Below are 22,170 nucleotides of genomic sequence, written 5' to 3'. Positions count from 1 at the left end.
GTGTGTCTACGTGTTTGTTAGCTGATTGTGCCTGTTGAGAGGTGGCTGATGAAGAGAGAGGAAGGGAATCGTCACAGTGTGATATCAACCAGACAGCCTCACAAATCAGCCTACGCACGTACACACCGTAGGCTGAATCCCCCTCTCTCTCCTTCGTCAACAACTCACTAATCACGCCGGTCATCCCTCTCCTCTCCTTGTTGGGACAGGCGGGTTCACATCTATGAAGAGCTATGAGAGATCAGCCTGCAGAATAACAGACAATGGCTTCTAGCCGCTGCAAACCATATATTTAAGAAATATATATGGAGGACTCAGTCCTTTTATTTGAGTTTAAAGCCAGTTTTTTTTATGTTTTGGTTATACTGTATTTCTAGTTTTTATTTTTTTATTTTACCTTTATTTAACCAGGTAGGCAAGTTGAGAACAAGTTCTCATTTACAATTGCGACCTGGCCAAGATGAAGCAAAGCAGTTCGACACATACAACGACACAGAGTTACACATGGAGTAAAACAAACATACAGTCAATAATACAGTAGAAACAAGTCTATATACGATGTGAGCAAATGAGGTGAGAAGGGAGGTAAAGGCAAAAAAAGGCCATGGTGGCAAAGTAGATACAATATAGCAAGTAAAACACTGGAATGGTAAGGCAAAGCTAAAATAAAAATAGTAAAAAAAAAAAACATATTTAAAAATGATGTTTCAGTCTAAAATGTCATTTAAAATAACCGACAGGATCTGTGCTCTCACTGACTAGAATAGGAGTGAAACTCTGTGCCATAAAAATACATGTAAAAAAAAAATAATCTACCTTTCTGATCATACTATTTTCATTCAACTAACTTACTATTCCATGTTAACGCTTGCTTAAGCAGGCCGAGATGCGTTTTAGTGGCCTCGTTCAGACAGCCAGTGTGCGCCCGGGGCTAAAACACATCTCTGCCAGAGTTCACTAGGCTGAAGAGAGCGAGCGCTAGCCACCTTTGTCCTTGCATGCAGCCTTTCCGTTCAATTCAGTTATTCAAAATGCATTCAGACATGACCCACCCCCCCCCCCACCCCTTATAAACGCTTTGTCAAGCTGCAGAGGTTTATCAAACTTTCCCACTCATCATTACTCATGATTCACTCATGGAAGCATCCACATTAATGTAGAAGTGTTTAGAAACATATTCTATTCCTATTTACAATAAAAAAGTGACTCCAAAATAACACTAATTATTGACCATTAATTTCTTTTGGGGTACCAGACGATCTGAAACACAAGCTAAATGAACAGCAGACGCATCCAAAAGAATCAGAAGCTTGGCGTAATCATTGCGTGCTTGGAATATGGGACCAAATACTAAACTCTAGACTACTTTAATACACACAAGTGAATTTGTCCCAATACCTTTGGTCCCCTCAAAATGGGGACCAAATGACTATGTACAATAAGTGCTATAACTCCTAAACGGTTCACCCGATATGAATGAACACACCCTATAATTACTATAATTACAGCTGACAGTCTACACATTAACTTCATAGCCGTTGTATCATTCCAAATCCAAAGAGCTGGAGTACAGAGGTAAAACAACAACAAATGGCCCAATACTTTTGGAGCTCACTGTATTTCCGTTCGGTTTTCACTGGTCAAACATATGAATGTTCAGGTTGAAAACAATGAAGCTTGTGTGGCAAAGTTAAGCAACGCCTTATAAAACATGGATATATATTGATTGTAACATTACTGGTAAATAAATCCTTGTTTGTTTTTGTTAGTTTATTTGTCCATCAGAGCTATATAAGTTCAAGCACTTGATGTAATCCAGTAACTACCCCAGACACAGACAGACAGAGCAATCAACAGTCCTATCTGCTACTAACCACTAACCAGCCGCTGATTGGGCCGATCTCAGGAAGAGCCAATCAGAGGAAATAACAGGGAGAGGTTGACAACTCCAAGGAAGTGATTGTCACAGCAGTAGGTCCTGCTGGCTGGCGCTGTAAGAGGTACCTTACAGGTTTGGACTGAAGGGTTCTGTCATTTACAGCAAACCCTGCTGTGAGTTACCCGTCATATGTCCTGGCCTTATTTACTCCTTCAGATGAGGGGTCCCCACAGCATTACACAGTACCCAGGCCAGCCAAATGTAGATGCAATGTCTATGTGGCTCTGCTCTCTTAGATTTCTCAACAGATTCTTGTCCACCAAATAATACCGAACACATATATCAACGCATGGAACAGTTAGAGTTCAAATAAGGAAGTCAGTGAATATAAATAAAATCATTAGGTCCTAATCTATGGATTTCACATGACTGGGAATACAGATATGCATCTGTTGGTCACAAATACCTTTAAAAAAAATAAAATAAATGGGCCTCAGGATCATGCTGTTTCATCAGCTCCTTGATGTGTCACACCTGTCAGGTGGATGGATTATCTTGGCAAAGGATAAAATGCTCACTAACAGGGATGTACACCAATGTGTGCACAACATTTGAGAGAAATAAGATTTTTTTTTGTGTGTGCGTATGAAATATTTCTGTGATCTTTAATTTCTGTATGGTGACTAGAGCAGACACCTAGTGGGGATTGTCTGACCTGTGACGATGAGACACTCATTCTGCAGCAGGGCTTCAGTGAAGAGGCGAGAGACGATGAGTTCAGGGTTAATCAGGAAGCGAATCTCTTCCTGAACCAGACCCGATCCGGTGACCCCTCCGCCCACAAACCGGTTGGCAAAGTCCACCTGCGGAGAGAGAGAGAGAGAGCAGGGCAGCGCACACATGAAGAAGACAGCCGAGTACAGTATCTAGGATACATCATACGGCCGAGTACAGTATCTAGGATACATCATACAGCCGAGTACAGTATCTAGGATACATCATACAGCCGAGTACAGTATCTAGGATACATCAGACAGAAGATGATAAAGTCCACCGACAGAGCAGAACAGAGTAATGGAGAGCGGAGCAGAACAGAGTAATGGAGAGCAGAACAGAGTAATGGAGAGCAGAACAGAGTAATGGACAGCAGAACAGAGTAATGGACAGCGGAGCAGAACAGAGTAATGGACAGCGGAACAGAACAGAGTAATGGAGAGCAGAACAGAGTAATGGAGTAATGGTAATGGACAGAGTAATGGAGTAATGGAGAGCAGAACAGAGTAATGGACAGCAGAACAGAGTAATGGACAGCGGAACAGAACAGAGTAATGGACAGCAGAACAGAGTAATGGACAGCAGAACAGAGTAATGGAGAGCAGAACAGAGTAATGGACAGCAGAACAGAGTAATGGACAACAGAACAGAGTAATGGACAACAGAACAGAGTAATGGACAGCAGAACAGAGTAATGGACAGCGGAGCAGAACAGAGTAATGAGCAGAACAGAGTAATAGACAGCAGAACAGAGTAATGGACAGCAGAACAGAGTAATGGACAGCAGAACAGAGTAATGGACAGCGGAACAGAGTAATGGACAGCGGAACAGAGTAATGGACAGCAGAACAGAGTAATGGCCAGCAGAACAGAGTAATGGACAGCAGAACAGAGTAATGGACAGCAGAACAGAGTAATGGACAGCAGAACAGAGTAATGGAGAGCAGAACAGAGTAATGGACAGCAGAACAGAGTAATGGACAGCGGAGCAGAACAGAGTAATGGACAGCGGAGCAGAACAGAGTAATGGACAGCGGAGCAGAACAGAGTAATGGACAGCAGAACAGAGTAATGGACAGCGGAACAGAGTAATGGACAGCGGAACAGAGTAATGGACAGCAGAACAGAGTAATGGACAGTATCTAGGATACATCATACGGCCGAGTACAGTATCTAGGATACATCATACAGCCGAGTACAGTATCTAGGATACATCATACAGCCGAGTACAGTATCTAGGATACATCAGACAGAAGATGATAAAGTCCACCGACAGAGCAGAACAGAGTAATGGAGAGCGGAGCAGAACAGAGTAATGGAGAGCAGAACAGAGTAATGGAGAGCAGAACAGAGTAATGGACAGCAGAACAGAGTAATGGACAGCGGAGCAGAACAGAGTAATGGACAGCGGAACAGAACAGAGTAATGGAGAGCAGAACAGAGTAATGGAGTAATGGTAATGGACAGAGTAATGGAGTAATGGAGAGCAGAACAGAGTAATGGACAGCAGAACAGAGTAATGGACAGCGGAACAGAACAGAGTAATGGACAGCAGAACAGAGTAATGGAGAGCAGAACAGAGTAATGGAGAGCAGAACAGAGTAATGGACAGCAGAACAGAGTAATGGACAACAGAACAGAGTAATGGACAACAGAACAGAGTAATGGACAGCAGAACAGAGTAATGGACAGCGGAGCAGAACAGAGTAATGAGCAGAACAGAGTAATAGACAGCAGAACAGAGTAATGGACAGCAGAACAGAGTAATGGACAGCAGAACAGAGTAATGGACAGCAGAACAGAGTAATGGACAGCGGAACAGAGTAATGGACAGCAGAACAGAGTAATGGCCAGCAGAACAGAGTAATGGACAGCAGAACAGAGTAATGGACAGCAGAACAGAGTAATGGACAGCAGAACAGAGTAATGGAGAGCAGAACAGAGTAATGGACAGCAGAACAGAGTAATGGACAGCGGAGCAGAACAGAGTAATGGACAGCGGAGCAGAACAGAGTAATGGACAGCGGAGCAGAACAGAGTAATGGACAGCAGAACAGAGTAATGGACAGCGGAACAGAGTAATGGACAGCGGAACAGAGTAATGGACAGCAGAACAGAGTAATGGACAGCAGAACAGAGTAATAGAGAGCAGAACAGAGTAATGGACAGCAGAACAGAGTAATGGACAGCAGAACAGAGTAATGGACAGCAGAACAGAGTAATGGACAGCGGAACAGAGTAATGGACAACAGAACAGAGTAATGGACAGCAGAACAGAGTAATGGACAGCGGAGCAGAACAGAGTAATGGACAGCAGAACAGAACAGAGTAATGGAGAGCAGAACAGAGTAATGGACAGCAGAACAGGCAGGCAGTCAGACAGTTGGGTGGGAAAGGGGGAGGCCCAGGCAGTCAGACACAGTTTGGTGGGGGGAGGGGGGGCACGTGGTCAGTTAGACAGTTGGGTGGTGGGGGGGCACGTAGTCAGTTAGACAGTTGGGTGGTGGGGGGGAACGTAGTCAGTCAGACAGTTGGGTGGTGGGGGGGCACGTAGTCAGTTAGACAGTTGGGTGGTGGGGGGAACGTAGTCAGTCAGACAGTTGGGTGGTGGGGGGGAACGTAGTCAGTCAGACAGTTGGGTGGGGGGGGCACATAGTTAGTCAGACAGTTGGGCTGTGGGGGGGCACGTAGTCAGTTAGACAATTGGGTGGTGGGGGGGCACGTAGTCAGTCAGACAGTTGGGTGGTGGGGGGGGGCACGTAGTCAGTCAGACAGTTGGGTGGTGGGGGGGGCACGTAGTCAGTCAGACAGTTGGGTGGTGGGGGGGAACGTAGTCAGTCAGACAGTTGGGTGGTGGGGGGGAACATAGTCAGTCAGACAGTTGGGTGGTGGTGGGGGGGGAACGTAGTCAGTCAGACAGTTGGGTGGTGGTGGGGGGGGACGTAGTCAGTCAGACAGTTGGGTGGTGGGGGGGCACGTAGTCAGTCAGACAGTTGGGTGGTGGGGGGGAACGTAGTCAGTCAGACAGTTGGGTGGTGGGGGGGAACGTAGTCAGTCAGACAGTTGGATGGTGGGGGGGCACAAAGTCAGTCAGACAGTTGGGTGGTGGGGGGGAACGTAGTCAGTCAGACAGTTGGGTGGTGGGGGGGGCACGTAGTCAGTCAGACAGTTGGGTGGTGGGGGGGAACGTAGTCAGTCAGACAGTTGGGTGGTGGGGGGACACGTAGTCAGTCAGACAGTTGGGCTGTGGGGGGGCAGGTAGTCAGTTAGAAAGTTGGGTTGTGGGGGGGCACGTAGTCAGTCAGTAGGGTGGTGGGGGGGAACGTAGTCAGTCATTTGGGTGGTGGGGGGGCACGTAGTCAGTCAGTTGGGTGGCGGGGGGGCACGTAGTCAGTCAGTTGGGTGGTGGGGGGGCACGTAGTCAGTTAAGACAGTTGGGTGGGGGGGCACGTAGTCAGTCAGACAGTTGGGTGGTGGGGGGGAACGTAGTCAGTCAGACAGTTGGGTGGTGGGGGGGAACGTAGTCAGTCAGACAGTTGGATGGTGGGGGGGCACGAAGTCAGTCAGACAGTTGGGTGGTGGGGGGGCACATAGTCAGTCAGACAGTTGGGTGGTGGGGGGGCACGTAGTCAGATAGACAGTTGGGTGGTGGGGGGGAACGTAGTTAGTCAGACAGTTGGGTATGTGGGGGAGGGGGCAGTCAGTCAGACAGTTGGGTGGTGGGGGGGGCACGTAGTCAGTTAGACAGTTTGGCTGTGGGGGGGCACGTAGTCAGTTAGAAAGTTGGGCGGTGGGGGGCACGTAGTCAGTTGGGCGGTGGGGGGGCACGTAGTCAGTCAGTTGGGTGGTGGGGGGGCATGTAGTCAGTCAGTTGGGTGGTGGGGGGGCACGTAGTCAGTTGGGTGGTGGGGGGGGCACGTAGTCAGTTGGGTGGTGGGGGGCACGTAGTCAGTTGGGTAGTGGGGGGGCACGTAGTCAGTTGGGTGGTGGGGGGGCACATAGTCAGTTGGGTGGTGGGGGGGCACATAGTCAGTTGGGTGGTGGGGGGGCACATAGTCAGTCAGTTGGGTGGTGGGGAGGCACGTAGTCAGTCAGTTGGGTGGTGGGGGGGCACGTAGTCAGTCAGTTGGGTGGTGGGGGGGAACGTAGTCAGTCAGTTGGGTGGTGGGGGGGCACATAGTCAGTTGGGTGGTGGGGGGGCACGTAGTCAGTTGGGTGGTGGGGGGGCACATAGTCAGTCAGTTGGGTGGTGGGGAGGCACGTAGTCAGTCAGTTGGGTGGTGGGGGAGCACGTAGTCAGTCAGTTGGGTGGTGGGGGGGAACGTAGTCAGTCAGTTGGGTGGTGGGGGGAACGTAGTGAGTCAGTTGGGTGGTGGGGGGGCACGTAGTCAGTTGGGTGGTGGGGGGGGCACGTAGTCAGTTGGGTGGTGGGGGGGGCACGTAGTCAGTTGGGTGGTGGGGGGGCACGTAGTCAGTTGGGTGGTGGGGGGCACGTAGTCAGTTGGGTGGTGGGGGGCACGTAGTCAGTTGGGTGGTGGGGGGGGCACGTAGTCAGTTGGGTGGTGGAGGGGGCACGTAGTCAGTTGGGTGGTGGGGGGGCACGTAGTCAGTTGGGTGGTGGAGGGGGCACGTAGTCAGTTGGGTGGTGGGGGGGCACGTAGTCTGTTGGGTGGTGGGGGGGCACGTAGTCAGTTGGGTGGTGGGGGGGCATGTAGTCAGATGGGTGGTGGGGGGGGCGCATAGTCAGTTGGGTGGTGGGGGGGCGCATAGTCAGTTGGGTGGTGGGGGGGCCCCAGTCAGTCAGATGGGTGGTGGGGGGGCACGTAGTCAGTTGCGTGGTGGGGGGGCACATAGTCAGTCAGTTGCGTGGTGGTAGGGGGGCCCAGTCAGTCAGTTGCGTGTTGGGGGGGCCCAGTCAGTCAGTTGGGTGTTGGGGGGGCCCAGTCAGTCAGTTGGGTGGTGGGAGGGGCCCTTGGAAGCAGCACACACAGTCTGCTGTCTTTCTTTGACAGGCTGTCAGAGAGCCCCTCCTCACCAGAGAGCCCTTCACTCCGATGGCAGGGAGCCCAGGCCCTAGCTGAATCTGGTCATGTCACCCATCAGCTGTCAGCCCGTGGCAACCACAGCCTCCACAGGCAAACTAAAAGGTGAAAGGGACTGGGTAGAGGGGGCCGGCCTGACAGGGAGAGAGGAGAACGGACTGGGTAGAGAGCAGAGGGAGTGCAGGGCCTCGACCCCAGTCCCAGCACGCACACTCAGTCCCACAGACGTGTTGTCACCCGTCCTCTTCCTCAAAAGGACCTGTTCAGTAGCAGTAAGCATTCTGAGTTAAAGCTAGGAGTGCGTGCGCGAGGTCGACTCTTGTGATTGACAATCACAGTATATAAAAAAAGAGAAGGGAAAGGCAGGGAGGCCCCTCTAGGCTGGATGTGTGGCTTAGAATATATAACGAAGAACCCTGGCATGTACAGTAAAGACTCCTGCTCCACCAAGATGCTTCTAGAATACGAAATCATGCCCTCTCGGCACAACACATGTGCATTTAAAATGGCTCCCGATTCCCTATTTCATCCACTACTTCTGACCAGAGGCCCATGGGCCTTTTGTAAACAAAACAAAAATAAAGAAATATAAATAATTAGTGCACTAAATAGGGAATAGGGTGCCATTTGGGACACAACCCCCGTATACTTAGTCATATAGAGTTGTATGTCAACTCTTCCGTACATCTTACCTGCAGCATGCCGTGCCCATCGTCTTCTATGGTTCCTACACATGTTATGTGAAGCTTGGTGAGCTGATTCTGGGAGCTGGAACATAGAAAAAGATTATTTATCAGAAGAAAAAAAAAATCCCCTTGTTCCTATTTAGATAAAATCCATACAATTATTGGATAAAATAAAAAAATTTATATAAAAAAATGGACAGTAATTCCACATGAAGTGCATTACTTTTTCCAATTTGGAGGCCGATCCAAACACTTTCTTGTGTACGTCACAAGTCCAGTAGGTTCTGAAACATAAAACAAAACGCAAAAAATAAAAAAGTTAAAATCAAAAATCATCAATGCTTTTGGTTTGAAACCAATATAAAATAAAATGACATTGATTTGATAATACAAAAACCTTACTTTGCTCGATTACACTTCGAAAATAGCACAAAAGTGTTTTCAGTTTCTCCCTCTTCTTTGGGGAAGAGCCCTCAAACAGCCTGAAAAGGAAGTAAGAGTTCATATTAAGTTTCAAAGGGAGTCTTTCAAAGGCTACAGAACAGCTTTATAAATACATTTAAGATCAAGTTTAAAAATTAGTCTTGTTTCTAACAGTGTAATTAACAGTAGGGATGAACGATATATCGGTGAACATATCGGAAATCGGACGATGTTAGCTAAAAATGCTAACATCAGTATCGGTCCGATGTCTAGATGAACACCGATGTGAAAAACCAAAGCTACCTATATAATATAATATATATATATATATATATATATATATAATATAACACAGGCACATGACGTAATGACGCCGTGTAAAATGTTACGCTGCTATACGTGCAACACAGCATTCCTAACCTGGCCCACAATGTCTGCTGTGTGGATCGAGCAGTCAACAAGTCAAGCAGTCATTTGAAAGAGTAAGAACATTTCAGCGAGACAAGTCAAAAGGCGAAATCCAATTAACGCCAAGATAATGGAATTCATTGACCTTGACAATCAAACGTTTTCTGTCATTGGGTGATGTTGGCTTTTGCCAACTGGTTGAGCACCGGTACACATTACCAAGTGCGCTATTGTTCAGATGTTGCCCTACCGGAGTTACACAGTAATAGCGTCACCGCTATTAGCTTCACGACATACTATGGAACGCCGTTTGGGTCTTTGCGCTGTTAAGATTCTGGGTTAAACGTGGAACATTGTTATACTCAGAAGAATAGTATCTGAGGAGTGATAGAGACTGGGTTTTTACATCTGAAGTTAATGGTTATCTGTAGGAGCCAGATGGCTTTGGAATGTGTTGGGTGGACGGGAGGAAGTCACAGGAGTGCTATAGGGGATATGGGTGGAGGTCTTTGGATTAGGCATCAAGGGGGTTGAGGTCAGATCCCCTTAAGGGAGAAACAATGGTTTATTACCCAATCATTTCATCTTCCTGTCGAGCCATAAAAGATGTAAGGGTTGGAGAGAAGGAGGAGTGCCTAAATTGAAGTATATATGTTGAAACATGTTCTTGTCTAATGTAGCTGTATTGACACTCTGGGCGGAATAAACTTGGTTCAACTTTCATAAATGTTAGTTGAGTGTTTTACTCTGAGAATTAGAACCTAACACTGCGTCACAACACAACAGGTCAAATAACACTGTCACTATGTGCCGCATTATATAAGCTTCAATAAGCGTCAAGTAACACCTTTCTATTGGAAAGATGTTGTGTGTTCTGAATTTGCACACCAAGCGCCACCACTGCTATCAGTAGTCAAAGCTGTACAAAAAAAGCAAACACCAGCCACGAACGATGTGTTTACAATACCACGTTGGTAATAAAGCACTATTTGTTCGACCACAACTTCTGGGCTAGCTAGCTTTAGCTTGGTACACAGCTAGCACCAATACAACCAGCCTGAAAACAATGACCAGTAGAAACTGCAGTCATTTTCACTATTCTTAGCAATGATTTAGGAATCCTTGTGAGCAAGTATTAGCTAGGTTGCCACGCTACACTCGCATTAACATCTGCTAACCATGTGTATGTGAAGAAAATAAAATTTGATTTGACTTGTTGTTCGCCTATCGAAATTGAACTTCAGTTCATGAAATTAAATAGCTAGCCAGCTACTTAAACCTGTTGCCCAAAGCTAACGTTATAAGCAGCCAGCTAGCTTCATCTGGCTAGTGAGGCTCGACCGGACCGGGTTGTGTGTTGTGAAGCTAGCCACAATAAGAATTAGGCACAACAGTGGAATTTGCAGTTTGCCTTCAAAATAAAAGTACCTCTTTGAAAGTGATGCAGAAAGTTACTATTGGTGGAATCATGCCATATTTAGACGAGATAATGTTAAACGAGGTTGGAATGTGAAGCAATGAAATGGGGTTTCAGTCTGCTCAGTGACACCCAAGGAACACAACTGAAAAGATTTCGCAAATATTAGCATTGTAGCTCTTATCGCAGGACTGTGGCTGTGTGAAATCACCTCCCCAGTCAGCCTATTGTGTGTATTGACATTCATATTGCACTGTACAGCTTTACCTAAGGATTGGGGATCAATGAAATGTGGTATCAGTCTACTTAATTACCCAAGCTATTTTTTCCCCAACGTCCTCCTCAGAATAATCAGACTCCAAAACATCCACGCAGTATTGTTTTTCCTCGGGAATGCTACAATCCAAGTATCGTATGCAAAACTCTTAGAGACTTACCCAGAAAGACTCACATCTGTAATCACAGCCAAAGGTGACTCTAATATGTATTGACTACGGGGTGTGAATACTAAATGAGATTAACTTTGTCATTATGGGGTATGTATGGGGTATGTATGGGGTGTGTAGTTTTCATAACGGGTGAGAAAAATATATTTAATAATCCATTTTGAATTCAGGCTGTAACAACAAAGCGTGGAATAAGGCATAAGGGGTATAAATACTTTCTGAAAGCACTGGACGGACAGATGTGTTCTAAACAAGTAGGTCCATACCATCTGATTAGGTGATCTGGACCGCAGGTCATTGTTTTAAAAGCGTTATGAAAAGTGATAGTGTGCTATCCCCCTATCTCCAGTGATGAGAACCACGTAGCTAGAATGTAATCCTATACCACTTCCTGATTTCACAGACAGACCTCTTAGACGTTATATGATGTATTATGATAGAACATAGGATTTCACCAAAATGACAGGAGTTTCATGATTTTTTTTTTCTTTCTTTCTGGGGGTGGATTATCCCTGTAAGTAAGTAGCCTAATTATGTATCGACTGCACTACTATATTTCAGAACATCAAAGGCGAGTTTATGGTGGGCCTGAGGTGGTGGAACTAGGTGGGATGACGATGGAAAAAGCCACTGGGTGTTGGGAGTCCAGAAAGGTAGATCACACACACATCCCAGTCCTTCTGGGCAGGCAGGAAATAACTACTACCCTCTACTGAAATACCTTCGACTGTAGGGGTCCTTTAAGACCTACTGACAATTATTTGATTTCATTACTAAAATGAGAAGGATTGGAAGAGACGACACACAGTGTCACCAGTACTGAAGAGAGAGACCGAGACATGGAGAGAGACACCGAGAGAGAAGGAAAGAGAGTGAAGGAAGAGAGAGACAGGGAGAGAGACACCGAGAGAGAAGGAAAGAGAGAGAAGGAAGAGAGAGACAGGGAGAGAGACACCGAGAGAGAAGGAAAGAGAGTGAAGGAAGAGAGAGACAGGGAGAGAGAGACCGAGAGAGAAGGGAAGAGAGTGAAGGAAAAGAGAGACAGGGAGAGAGAGACCGAGAGAGAAGGAAAGAGAGAGAAGGAAGAGAGGGACAGGGAGAGAGACACCGAGAGAGAAGGAAAGAGAGAGAAGGAAGAGAGAGACAGGGAGAGAGAGACCGAGAGAGAAGGAAAGAGAGAGACAGGGAGAGAGACACCGAGAGAGAAGGAAAGAGAGAGAAGGAAGAGAGAGAGACACCGAGAGAGAAGGAAAGAGAGTGAAGGAAGAGAGAGAGACACCGAGAGAGAAGGAAAGAGAGAGAAGGAAGAGAGAGGCAGGGAGAGAGACACCGAGAGAGAAGGAAAGAGAGAAGGAAAGAGAGACAGGGAGAGAGACACCGAGAGAGAAGGAAAGAGAGAGAAGGAAGAGAGAAACAGGGAGAGAGACACCGAGAGAGAAGGAAAGAGAGTGAAGGAAGAGAGAGACAGGGAGAGAGACACCGAGAGAGAAGGAAGAGAGAGACAGAGAGAGAGAGACCGAGAGAGAAGGAAAGAGAGTGAAGGAAGAGAGAGACAGGGAGAGAGAGACAGGGAGAGAGACACCGAGAGAGAAGGGAAGAGAGTGAAGGAAAAGAGAGACAGGGAGAGAGAGACCGAGAGAGAAGGAAAGAGAGAGACAGGGAGAGAGACACCGAGAGAGAAGGAAAGAGAGAGAAGGAAGAGAGGGACAGGGAGAGAGACACCGAGAGAGAAGGAAAGAGAGAGACAGGGAGAGAGAGACCGAGAGAGAAGGAAAGAGAGTGAAGGAAGAGAGAGACAGGGAGAGAGACACAGAGAGAGAAGGAAAGAGAGACATAGGGAGAGAGACACCGAGAGAGAAGGAAAGAGAGAGACAGGGAGAGAGAAGGAAAGAGAGAGATGGAAAGAGAGACAGGGAGAGAGACATGGAGAGAGACAGCGAGAGAGAAGGAAAGAGAGAAGGAAGAGAGAGACAGGGAGAGAGACACCGAGAGAGAAGGAAAGAGGGGGAGAGAAGGTAAGAGAGAGACAGTGAGAGAGACACCAAGAGAGAAGGAAAGAGAAGGAAGAGAGAGACAGGGAGAGAAGGTAAGAGAAAGAGGAAGAGCGAGAAGGAAAGAGAGAAGGAAAGAGAGGAGAGAGAGAGAGAAGGAAAGAGAGGAGAGAGAGAGAGAAGGTAAGAGAAGAAAGAGGGAGAAGGAAAGAGTGAGAATGAAGAGAGAGAGGAGGAAGAGAGAGACGGGGAGAGAAGGTAAGAGAAGAAAGAGAAGGGAGAGAGAAAGAGTGACAGAGAGAAGGAAAGAGGGAGAGAGAGAAGGAAAGAGGGGCAGAGAGAAAGAGAGAGAGAGAGAGAGAGAGAGAGAGAGAGAGAGAGAGAGAAAAGAAAGAGAGAAAGAAAGAGAGAAAGAAAGAGGGTGAGAGCTCAAACTTTGTCCATCCATGTGAGTTCAGTCAAGCTTGAACTTTTGATAGGAATTAGAATCATCTCTCGCTTAGCTTCCCTTTCTCTCACTGCAGCCGGGCCAGGCCGGTTATGTAGAAATCAGTGGAGGCTCCTCAAAGGAGAGAGGGGAGAACCATCCTCAGTGAATTTCATGAAAATCAGTTGTACCTTTTAGATAAAATGATGCTAAATATAATCACGTCACCAAATAACTGATTAAAACACTATTTTGTAAGATATTACTGCACTGTTGGAGCTAGAAACCAAAGAATTTCACAACACCCGCAATAAAATCTGCTAAACATGTGTATGTGACAAATCAAATTTGATTTGAGAAGGTCTACAGTAGCCTCCACAGCACTCTGTAGGGGTAGCACCATGGTATAGCCGGAGGACAGCTAGCTTCTGTCTTCCTCTGGGTACATTGACCTAGGAGGCTCATGGTACTCACCCCCTTCCATCCTCCAGCCTATCAGAACTCTTGCAGCATGAACTGACATGTTGTCCACCCAATCAAAGGATCAGATAATGAATCTAGTACTGAAAGCATAAGCTACAGCTAGCTAGCACTGCAATGTATAACATGATGAATCTAGTACTGAAAGCATATGCTACAGCTAGCTAGCACTGCAGTGTATAACATGATGAATCTAGTACTGAAAGCATATGCTACAGCTAGTTAGCACTGCAGTGTATAACATGATGAATCTAGTACTGAAAGCATATGCTACAGCTAGCTAGCACTGCAGTGTATAACATGATGAATCTAGTACTGAAAGCATATGCTACAGCTAGTTAGCACTGCAGTGCATAACATGATGAATCTAGTACTGAAAGCATATGCTACAGCTAGCTAGCACTGCAGTGTATAACATGATGAATCTAGTACTGAAAGCATATGCTACAGCTAGCTAGCACTGCAGTGTATAACATGATGAATCTAGTACTGAAAGCATATGCTACAGCTAGCTAGCACCGCAGTGTATAACATGATGAATCTAGTACTGAAAGCATATGCTACAGCTAGCTAGCACTGCAGTGCATAACATGTGGTGACTCAAAGACAAAGACAATAGTTGAACTGTTTTGAACAAATTAAATTTCTTCCAAAATGAAGGTGAAGCGGGAGAGAGATTTTGTATTTTTTTCTCACTTTCAGTTTCACTTACTTATCTAGCAGACGCAGCTAGCTAGTTTAGCCTACTAGTTTAGCCTACTGCTTAATCAGTGGGATGCTATGTTAGCTAGTTTAGCCTACTGAAACACCCTGCTTAATCAGTGAGATGTTAGCTAGGTTAGCCTACTGAAACACCCTGCTTAATCAGTGGGATGCTATGTTAGCTAGTTTAGCCTACTGAAACACCCTGCTTAATCAGTGAGATGCTATGTTAGCTAGGTTAGCCTACTGAAACACCCTGCTTAATCAGTGAGATGCTATGTTAGCTAGGTTAGCCTACTGAAACACCCTGCTTAATCAGTGAGATGCTATGTTAGCTAGTTTAGCCTACTGAAACACCCTGCTTAATCAGTGAGATGCTATGTTAGCTAGTTTAGCCTACTGAAACACCCTGCTTAATCAGTGGGATGCTATGTTAGCTAGTTTAGCCTACTGAAACACCCTGCTTAATCAGTGGGATGCTATGTTAGCTAGTTTAGCCTACTGAAACACCCTGTTCAAACAGAAGGATGCTATGTTAGCTAGCTGGCTGGCTATGACTAAACAACACAACACGAACTTTTCCAAGTCAAGGTAAGATTTTGGTTTTACTCACCGGTGTAACTGTTTCCTGACTATACACTAACTTTACTGACTGTAGCGGGTTCCCTAACCGTTAGTATATTAACTAGGTTGACTATGACGTTACTTTAGCTAATATGGTGACAACGATGAAGGCTGTGTGTAGCGGTTTGGCTTGGAATTATTATATTTATTTTTTTCCCACCTGGTCACGTGTGTGTTGTGTTGTGCAATAAAGTCCACAAGCGAAGGGAAGAGAAGGAATACAACGTGGCTGCTATGAGAGTGAACTCCGTTTACATGTGATCGGGGGTGTATTCATTCCAACGATTCTGTTGAAAAACGTATCTTAAACGGAGGCAAAGGGAACAAAAAACGGGGATAAACATTCCTGAATTTGTCCAACAGAAACTCTCGTTTGCAAATGTTGGACTAATGAATACACCCTATATCAGCTAGATGCAGGCAAGAGTCTGCAAGGCGCTATTGAATGTCACTGTCTGTCACCTCAAATTTGTCTCTCGACCTGTGTGTACCTACGTTGTAAACTTTCATTCACAGGCTAGGTTGTAGCAATCTCATGATATAGGGAAAATTATATTATCATGTAGTAACCTAAACCAATCACTGTTACATTGAACTGGGTGAATGGAATATGAATGACAGTAACCTAAACCTGTCAATGTTACATTGAACTGGGTGAATGACAGTATCCTAAACCCATCACTGTTACATTGAACTGGGTGAATATGAATGACAGTAACCTAAACCCATCACTGTTACATTGAACTGGGTGAATATGAATGACAGTAACCTAAACCCATCACTATCACATTGAACTGGGTGAATGGAATATGAATGACAGTAACCTAAACCTATCACTGTTACATTGAACTGGGTGAATGGAATATGAATGACAGTCATCCAATATGCTGTAATGGAAATAAGGTCATGCTAACGAAAAAAAAATGTTGTCCTCCCTCATCTAAAACTGGCACTGACTGCCACTGGTAGAAAGTCCTTCTTACATCGTTGCAACAATGGCAGTTGGCCCCAGGCCTCAGTCCCATCACAAAGTCACACTCATGTGTCCCTCCACTCCACAGCACTTACACAAAAAGGAAACGAACAGAAGAGAATGAGAAAAAAAACAAAAAAACACGGCCCCCTTTCCACTTTCCCGCAACCCCAGGGCTACATTAACAAGGCCCCATGTCCCTTTTAAAAGAGGAGCAGGGACGTCAGGAGGCTAATTCATCTCATCCAGTCTACTACAAAAGCTGACTGCCTATAGAGGTGCACTAGTGAGGCTATTTGAACTGAATGTCTAACCCAGCATTAAGACCAAATCTACTAAACTCCTGTGCTTTGCCTTTCTCCGGCATGCCATTTCAATCAGAGAGAGAGAGAGAGGAGAGAGAGAGAGAGAGAGAGAGAGAGAGAGAGAGAGAGAGGAGAGAGAGGAGAGAGAGGGAGAGAGGAGAGAGAGGAGAGAGAGGAGAGAGAGAGAGAGAGAGAGAGAGAGAGAGGAATTTCAATCAGAGAGAGAGAGAGGAATTTCAAATCAAAGAGAGAGAAAGAGAGAGAGGAATTTCAATCAGAGAGAGAGAGGAATTTCAATCAAAGAGAGAGAGAGAGAGAGAGAGAGAGAGAGAAAGAAAGAGAAAGAGAGAGGAATTTAAATCAGAGAGAGAGAGGAATTTCAATCAAAGAGAGAGAGAGAGAGAAATTTCATGAGAGCGAAAGGAATGACAAGGCTTAATGACACAAGGCTTGATGCACTGAGAGGCTGAGAGCCCCTCCAGGCCCAGAGAAACTCATTCATTTAAGTCCATTCCTCATTTTTCTTTTCTGTCATTGTAGCCTAGTAGAAACAAATCTTGAGTCATGTTATTTAGCCCACAGGGCTCTCACAGGGCAGCTAGCCAGCCAATGGTTGGCAAGAGCAGGTAAGAGCAGGCTTTTAGTAATAGAATTCCAATACGGTATTTTGGGGAATGGTGAAATGAATACATAATTATATAATGGCAACAATCCATCAAAGATGTTCCGTGTAGAGATGTGATGTGACGTAGCTCGGTTGCCTATTTAGAGAAAAGTGTTGCAGAGTGCAGTTCATTTTCGTTAAGACTAGAACTCTCATTTGTATGAAGAAACTTACAACAGAACAGCACCAAATCTACTTTACCGAGACAAACAAGAACACTTTAAAAAAAACAACATTTTAAAGCCTCCCTCCCCCCTGTTAGATGAATGAAATGAATCCCAGATACATTTCTACTCATTGAGTTAAAAGGAGGCCTTGCTGAGGGATGTAAGAAAACGTCTGTACTAGAACATCTCCCCAACGGGGAGGGCCAAGGGTCCATCCAAAATGGCACTCTCCTAAATGACCAAATCAGTGAAATCTGCTAACAATACTCTTGTCTTGGACAGGTGTAGGCAGGTGTCCTTGGGTGGTCACTAGGGGTTTTTTCCTTGCCCTTATTGAGGTTGGGGGTTTTACCTTCCACCAGGAATCTCCAGCAAAAAGGTTAATTAAGCCTTAGCTTAGTTCCCAAGTGCCACTAGACTGACCCCTGGACATGGCCAAAGTGTTCAAATCATCATCATTGTGATGTGGCCTAGGTTACATTGGGTGTTTACCCTCTCTACAGGGGGGGGTCTACCCTCTCCCTCCCACAGGCAACTTGTCCAAGGTTAATCAGCCTTAGTTCCACTAGACTGACCAGCTCAGACAAACAGGATCTCCTTCACTGCTGCACGGTTACAGTCCGTCTCGGGGGGTCTTTTACCGGGAACGCTTGTCCACCAACACACACCATCGTCAAGGTTTCAGATCATTTCCAAAGGCTTTTACAGTTAGCTAGCTAAGCGTCCATCTCAGATCCAAAGTAGAGGACTTCCTGGTTTTCTTTTCATTCAGGAAATCCTTATCTGACTGGCTGAATTAAATATTGAAGGGCTGTAGTTAGAGCCACTATAATCCTCCTGTATTTTAGTAAAAGGGCTATAGCTACAGATGGCCATCTGAGACAATGTTAATCTCATTTTCCCTTCTCCACTTAGATAATCACACTACCTGGGTCCCAAACGGTTCCCTATGCCCTTTAGGGCCCATAGGGCTCTGGTTAGACGTAGTGCACTATAAAAGGGTATTGGGGGGGGTGGGTACCATTTGGAATGAAAAAAAAAGTGTGATGCAGACAGAGATGGGGAGTGTGTACAGAGCTCCAGTCTTCTCCGTTCAGGAATTAGAGAGTGAGGAGTATTACATTACTTTAATCCTATAAAGTCCCCGGTAGAAGTAAAAGCTCCTCTATTAGGGAGTAAAAACCGCACCACCACGGACAACAACAATTCTGTTATCAGATCTTCTCCAAGGACAGACCTTGGGGAGGGTTGGGTTTGAAATCGGGACAGACCTCGGGGGGGTTGGGTTTGAAATCGGGACAGACCTTGGGGGGGTTGGGTTTGAAATCGGGACAGACCTCGGGGGGGGGGGGGGGGGGGGGGGGGGGGGTTGAAATCGGGACAGACCTCGGGGGGGTTGGGTTTGAAATCGGGACAGACCTCGGGGGAGGGGGGGGGGGGGTTGGGTTTGAAATCGGGACAGACCTCGGGGGGGTTGGGTTTGAAATCGGGAAGCCTCCAACATTGACTCTGTACCGGTACCTCCTGTATATAGCCTCCACATTGACTCTGTACCGGTACCTCCTGTATATAGCCTCCACATTGACTCTGTACCGGTACCCCCTGTATATAGCCTCCACATTGACTCTGTACCGGTACCCCCTGTATATAGCCTCCACATTGACTCTGTACCGGTACCCCTTGTATATAGCCTCCACATTGACTCTGTACCGGTACCCCCTGTATATAGCCTCCACATTGACTCTGTACCGGTACCCCCTGTATATAGCCTCCACATTGACTCTGTACTGGTACCCCCTGTATATAGCCTCCACATTGACTCTGTACCGGTGCCCCCTGTATATAGCCTCCACATTGACTCTGTACCGGTACCCCCTGTATATAGTCTCCACATTGACTCTGTGCCGGTACCCCCTGTATATAGCCTCCACATTGACTCTGTACCGGTACCCCCTGTATATAGCATCCACATTGACTCTGTACCGGTACCCCTTGTATATAGCCTCCACATTGACTCTGTACCGGTACCCCCTGTATATAGCCTCCACATTGACTCTGTACCGGTACCCCCTGTATATAGCCTCCACATTGACTCTGTACCGGTACCCCCTGTATATAGCCTCCACATTGACTCTGTACCGGTACCCCCTGTATATAGCCTCCACATTGACTCTGTACCGGTACCCCCTGTATATAGTCTCCACATTGACTCTGTACCGGTACCCCCTGTATATAGCCTGTACATTTGTCAACAGTTACAGCCTCAAGTCTTCTTGGGTATGACGCTACAAGCTTGTCACACCTGTATTTAGGGAGTTTCTCCTATTCTTCTCTGCAGATCCTCTCAAGTGGTCAGGTTAGAAGGGGAGCTTTGCTGCACATCTATTCTCAGGTCTCTCCAGAGATGTTCGACTGGGTTCAAGTCCGGGCTCTGGCTGGGCCACTCAAGGACATTCAGAGACTTGTCCCGAAGCCCACTCCTGCATTGTCTTGGCTGTGTGCTTAAGGTCGTTGTCCTGTTGGAAGGTGAACCTTCACCCCAGTCTGAGGTCCTGAGTGCTCTGGAGCAGGTTTTAATCAAGGATCTCTCTGTACTTTGCTCCGTTCATCTTTCCCTCAACCCTGTCTAGTCACTCAGTCCCTGCCGCTGAAAAACATCCCACAGCATGATGCTGCCACCACCATGCTTCACCGTAGGGATGGTACGATGAGCGGTGCCTGGTTTCCTCCAGATGTTTGGCATTCAGGCCAATAACTTCAATCTTAGTTTCATCAGACCAGAGAATCTTGTTTCTCATGGTCTGAGAGTCCTTTAGGTGCCTTTTAGGCAAACTCCAAGCGGGCTGTCATGTACCTTTTTACTGAGGAGTGGCTTCCGTCGACCTCATGGCTTGGTTTATGCACTCTCAACTGTGGGACCTTATATAGACAGGGGTCTGCATACTTTTCAGAATGCACCGTCATGGATTATGATGCGGTTATAATGCATGTATGAACCCTTATGTCTTATACCCTAATAAACATTTCATATCAATCATTAACTGCACTGCACTGGTCTGCAGAGCAGTGTTCAGGTAACTAATGCTTGCCTCACTGAGTCAAGACTATTGAGTGCGAGTGAACAAGGAAGTAAGAGATATCATGTCTTCACCTTAAACCACCTTAAGGTGACCCTGTAGAATAACCGGACTGTCTGCTACCTCGTGTATAATTTGGCTCATAATCAAAGTGGTGGTACAGTACATGGGGGCATTTGCCAGACATAGAGGAAGTGATGCAGTCGAGAACGCTGTGAGACCGGTTAGTTAGATCAAGATAAAGTCTGAGTGCCAGAGAGTCTGCTGTGAGGAGGACAAAGTTCTGTCAAATCCCAAAAGGATCCTTTACCGCCACCAAACAGACCAACTGGGCAGCGTTTTGACCCTCAGAATGTTCCAGTTTTGTAGTGCCAACTCATTTTTGTCATTGTCACCTTTTGGCGTACACTACAACAAAAGGTGACAATGAGCTAACTTGAATAAACAACCCAAAATAACTAGTGATTTTCTTGTTCATGAAGACCTTGTATTTTTGGTTGTTTAGACCAAGTCAAATTTTTTTTACCCCTTTTTCTCCCCAATTTCGTGGTATCCAATTGTTAGTAGTAGCTACTATCTTGTCCCATCGCTACAACTCCCGTACGGGCTCAGGAGAGACGAAGGTTGAAAGTCATGCGTCCTCCGATACACAACCCAACCAAGCAGCACTGCTTCTTAACACAACGCGCAGCCAGCCACACCAATGTGTCGGAGGAAACACTGTGCACCTGGCGACCTTGGTTGGCGTGCACTGTGCCCGACCCGCCACAGGAGTCGCTGGTGCTCGATGAGACAAGGAGATCCCTACCAGCCAAACCCTCCATAACACGGACGACGCTGGGCCAATTGTGCGTCGCCCCACGGACCACCCGGTCAAGGCCGGTTACGACAGAGCCTGGGCGCGAACCTAGAGTCTCTGGTGGCACAGCTGGCACTGCAGTACAGCGCCCTTGACCACTGCACCACCCGGGAGGCCGACCAAGTCCATTTCAACCAAAATGTGTTTTCTGAACATTTAGACAAGTTAGCTGGCTAACTCATGGTTAATATTCTCCCCTCTAGGGGACAGGTCAACATTACTGTTACCTGGTGTCTGGTTCCCTTGTTGATCCTGTGAAATAGATCTGCTACAGCACTGACCTGACACAGAAAGAATCTTATGTGTCGAAATACAATAACCCTCTCTCATAGACCCTAGCCCTAAAAAACACATTCAATAAACAGGACATACAATGTTGATACAAGTAAAATTGAATTAGTTATGGAAATGTCATCCGATAATGACATAAAGATAAGTCAAACAGTGGCTCTTAAAAGATGTGCTCATTTGAATTTATGCTGGACTGTTGTGTGTTCATTTGTGGTAGTCGGATAAAAGGCATGCCAGTGCTGTAATTGAGGGAGCCAGACTGATCCTTATTGAATCATTTCTTACAATGGTAAGGTATTAGTGTTCAATGTGCACCCCAATCAGCAGGTAGCCTGGTGGTTAGAGCAGGTAGCCTGGTGGTTAGAGACAGGTAGCCTAGTGGTTAGAGACAGGTAGCCTAGTGGTTAGAGACAGGTAGCCTAGTGGTTAGAGACAGGTAGCCTAGTGGTTAGAGACAGGTAGCCTAGTGGTTAGAGACAGGTAGCCTAGTGTTTAGAGACAGGTAGCCTTGTGGTTAGAGACAGGTAGCCTAGTG

The 22,170-nt window shown here is 46.4% G+C and overlaps 1 protein-coding gene across 2 annotated transcripts in view; it reads right to left on the bottom strand.

Moving 5' to 3' along the window:
- Positions 1–22,170, bottom strand: part of LOC139376996 (poly(ADP-ribose) glycohydrolase-like) — a 96,559-nt gene that overhangs the window by 42,214 nt on the left and 32,175 nt on the right. For both annotated transcript variants that reach the window (XM_071120046.1, XM_071120045.1), the window contains 4 exons: positions 8,784–8,863; positions 8,605–8,665; positions 8,388–8,463; positions 2,595–2,742 (listed from right to left, as the gene is read on the bottom strand). In XM_071120046.1, the coding sequence (XP_070976147.1) occupies positions 2,595–2,742; positions 8,388–8,463; positions 8,605–8,665; positions 8,784–8,863 (365 nt within the window). The remainder of the gene's footprint in view (positions 1–2,594; positions 2,743–8,387; positions 8,464–8,604; positions 8,666–8,783; positions 8,864–22,170) is intronic.

Source organism: Oncorhynchus clarkii, chromosome 20, assembly GCF_045791955.1.
Source record: "Oncorhynchus clarkii lewisi isolate Uvic-CL-2024 chromosome 20, UVic_Ocla_1.0, whole genome shotgun sequence".
Taxonomy (NCBI): domain Eukaryota; kingdom Metazoa; phylum Chordata; class Actinopteri; order Salmoniformes; family Salmonidae; genus Oncorhynchus; species Oncorhynchus clarkii.
This window is presented reverse-complemented; position numbering and strand designations above follow the sequence as displayed.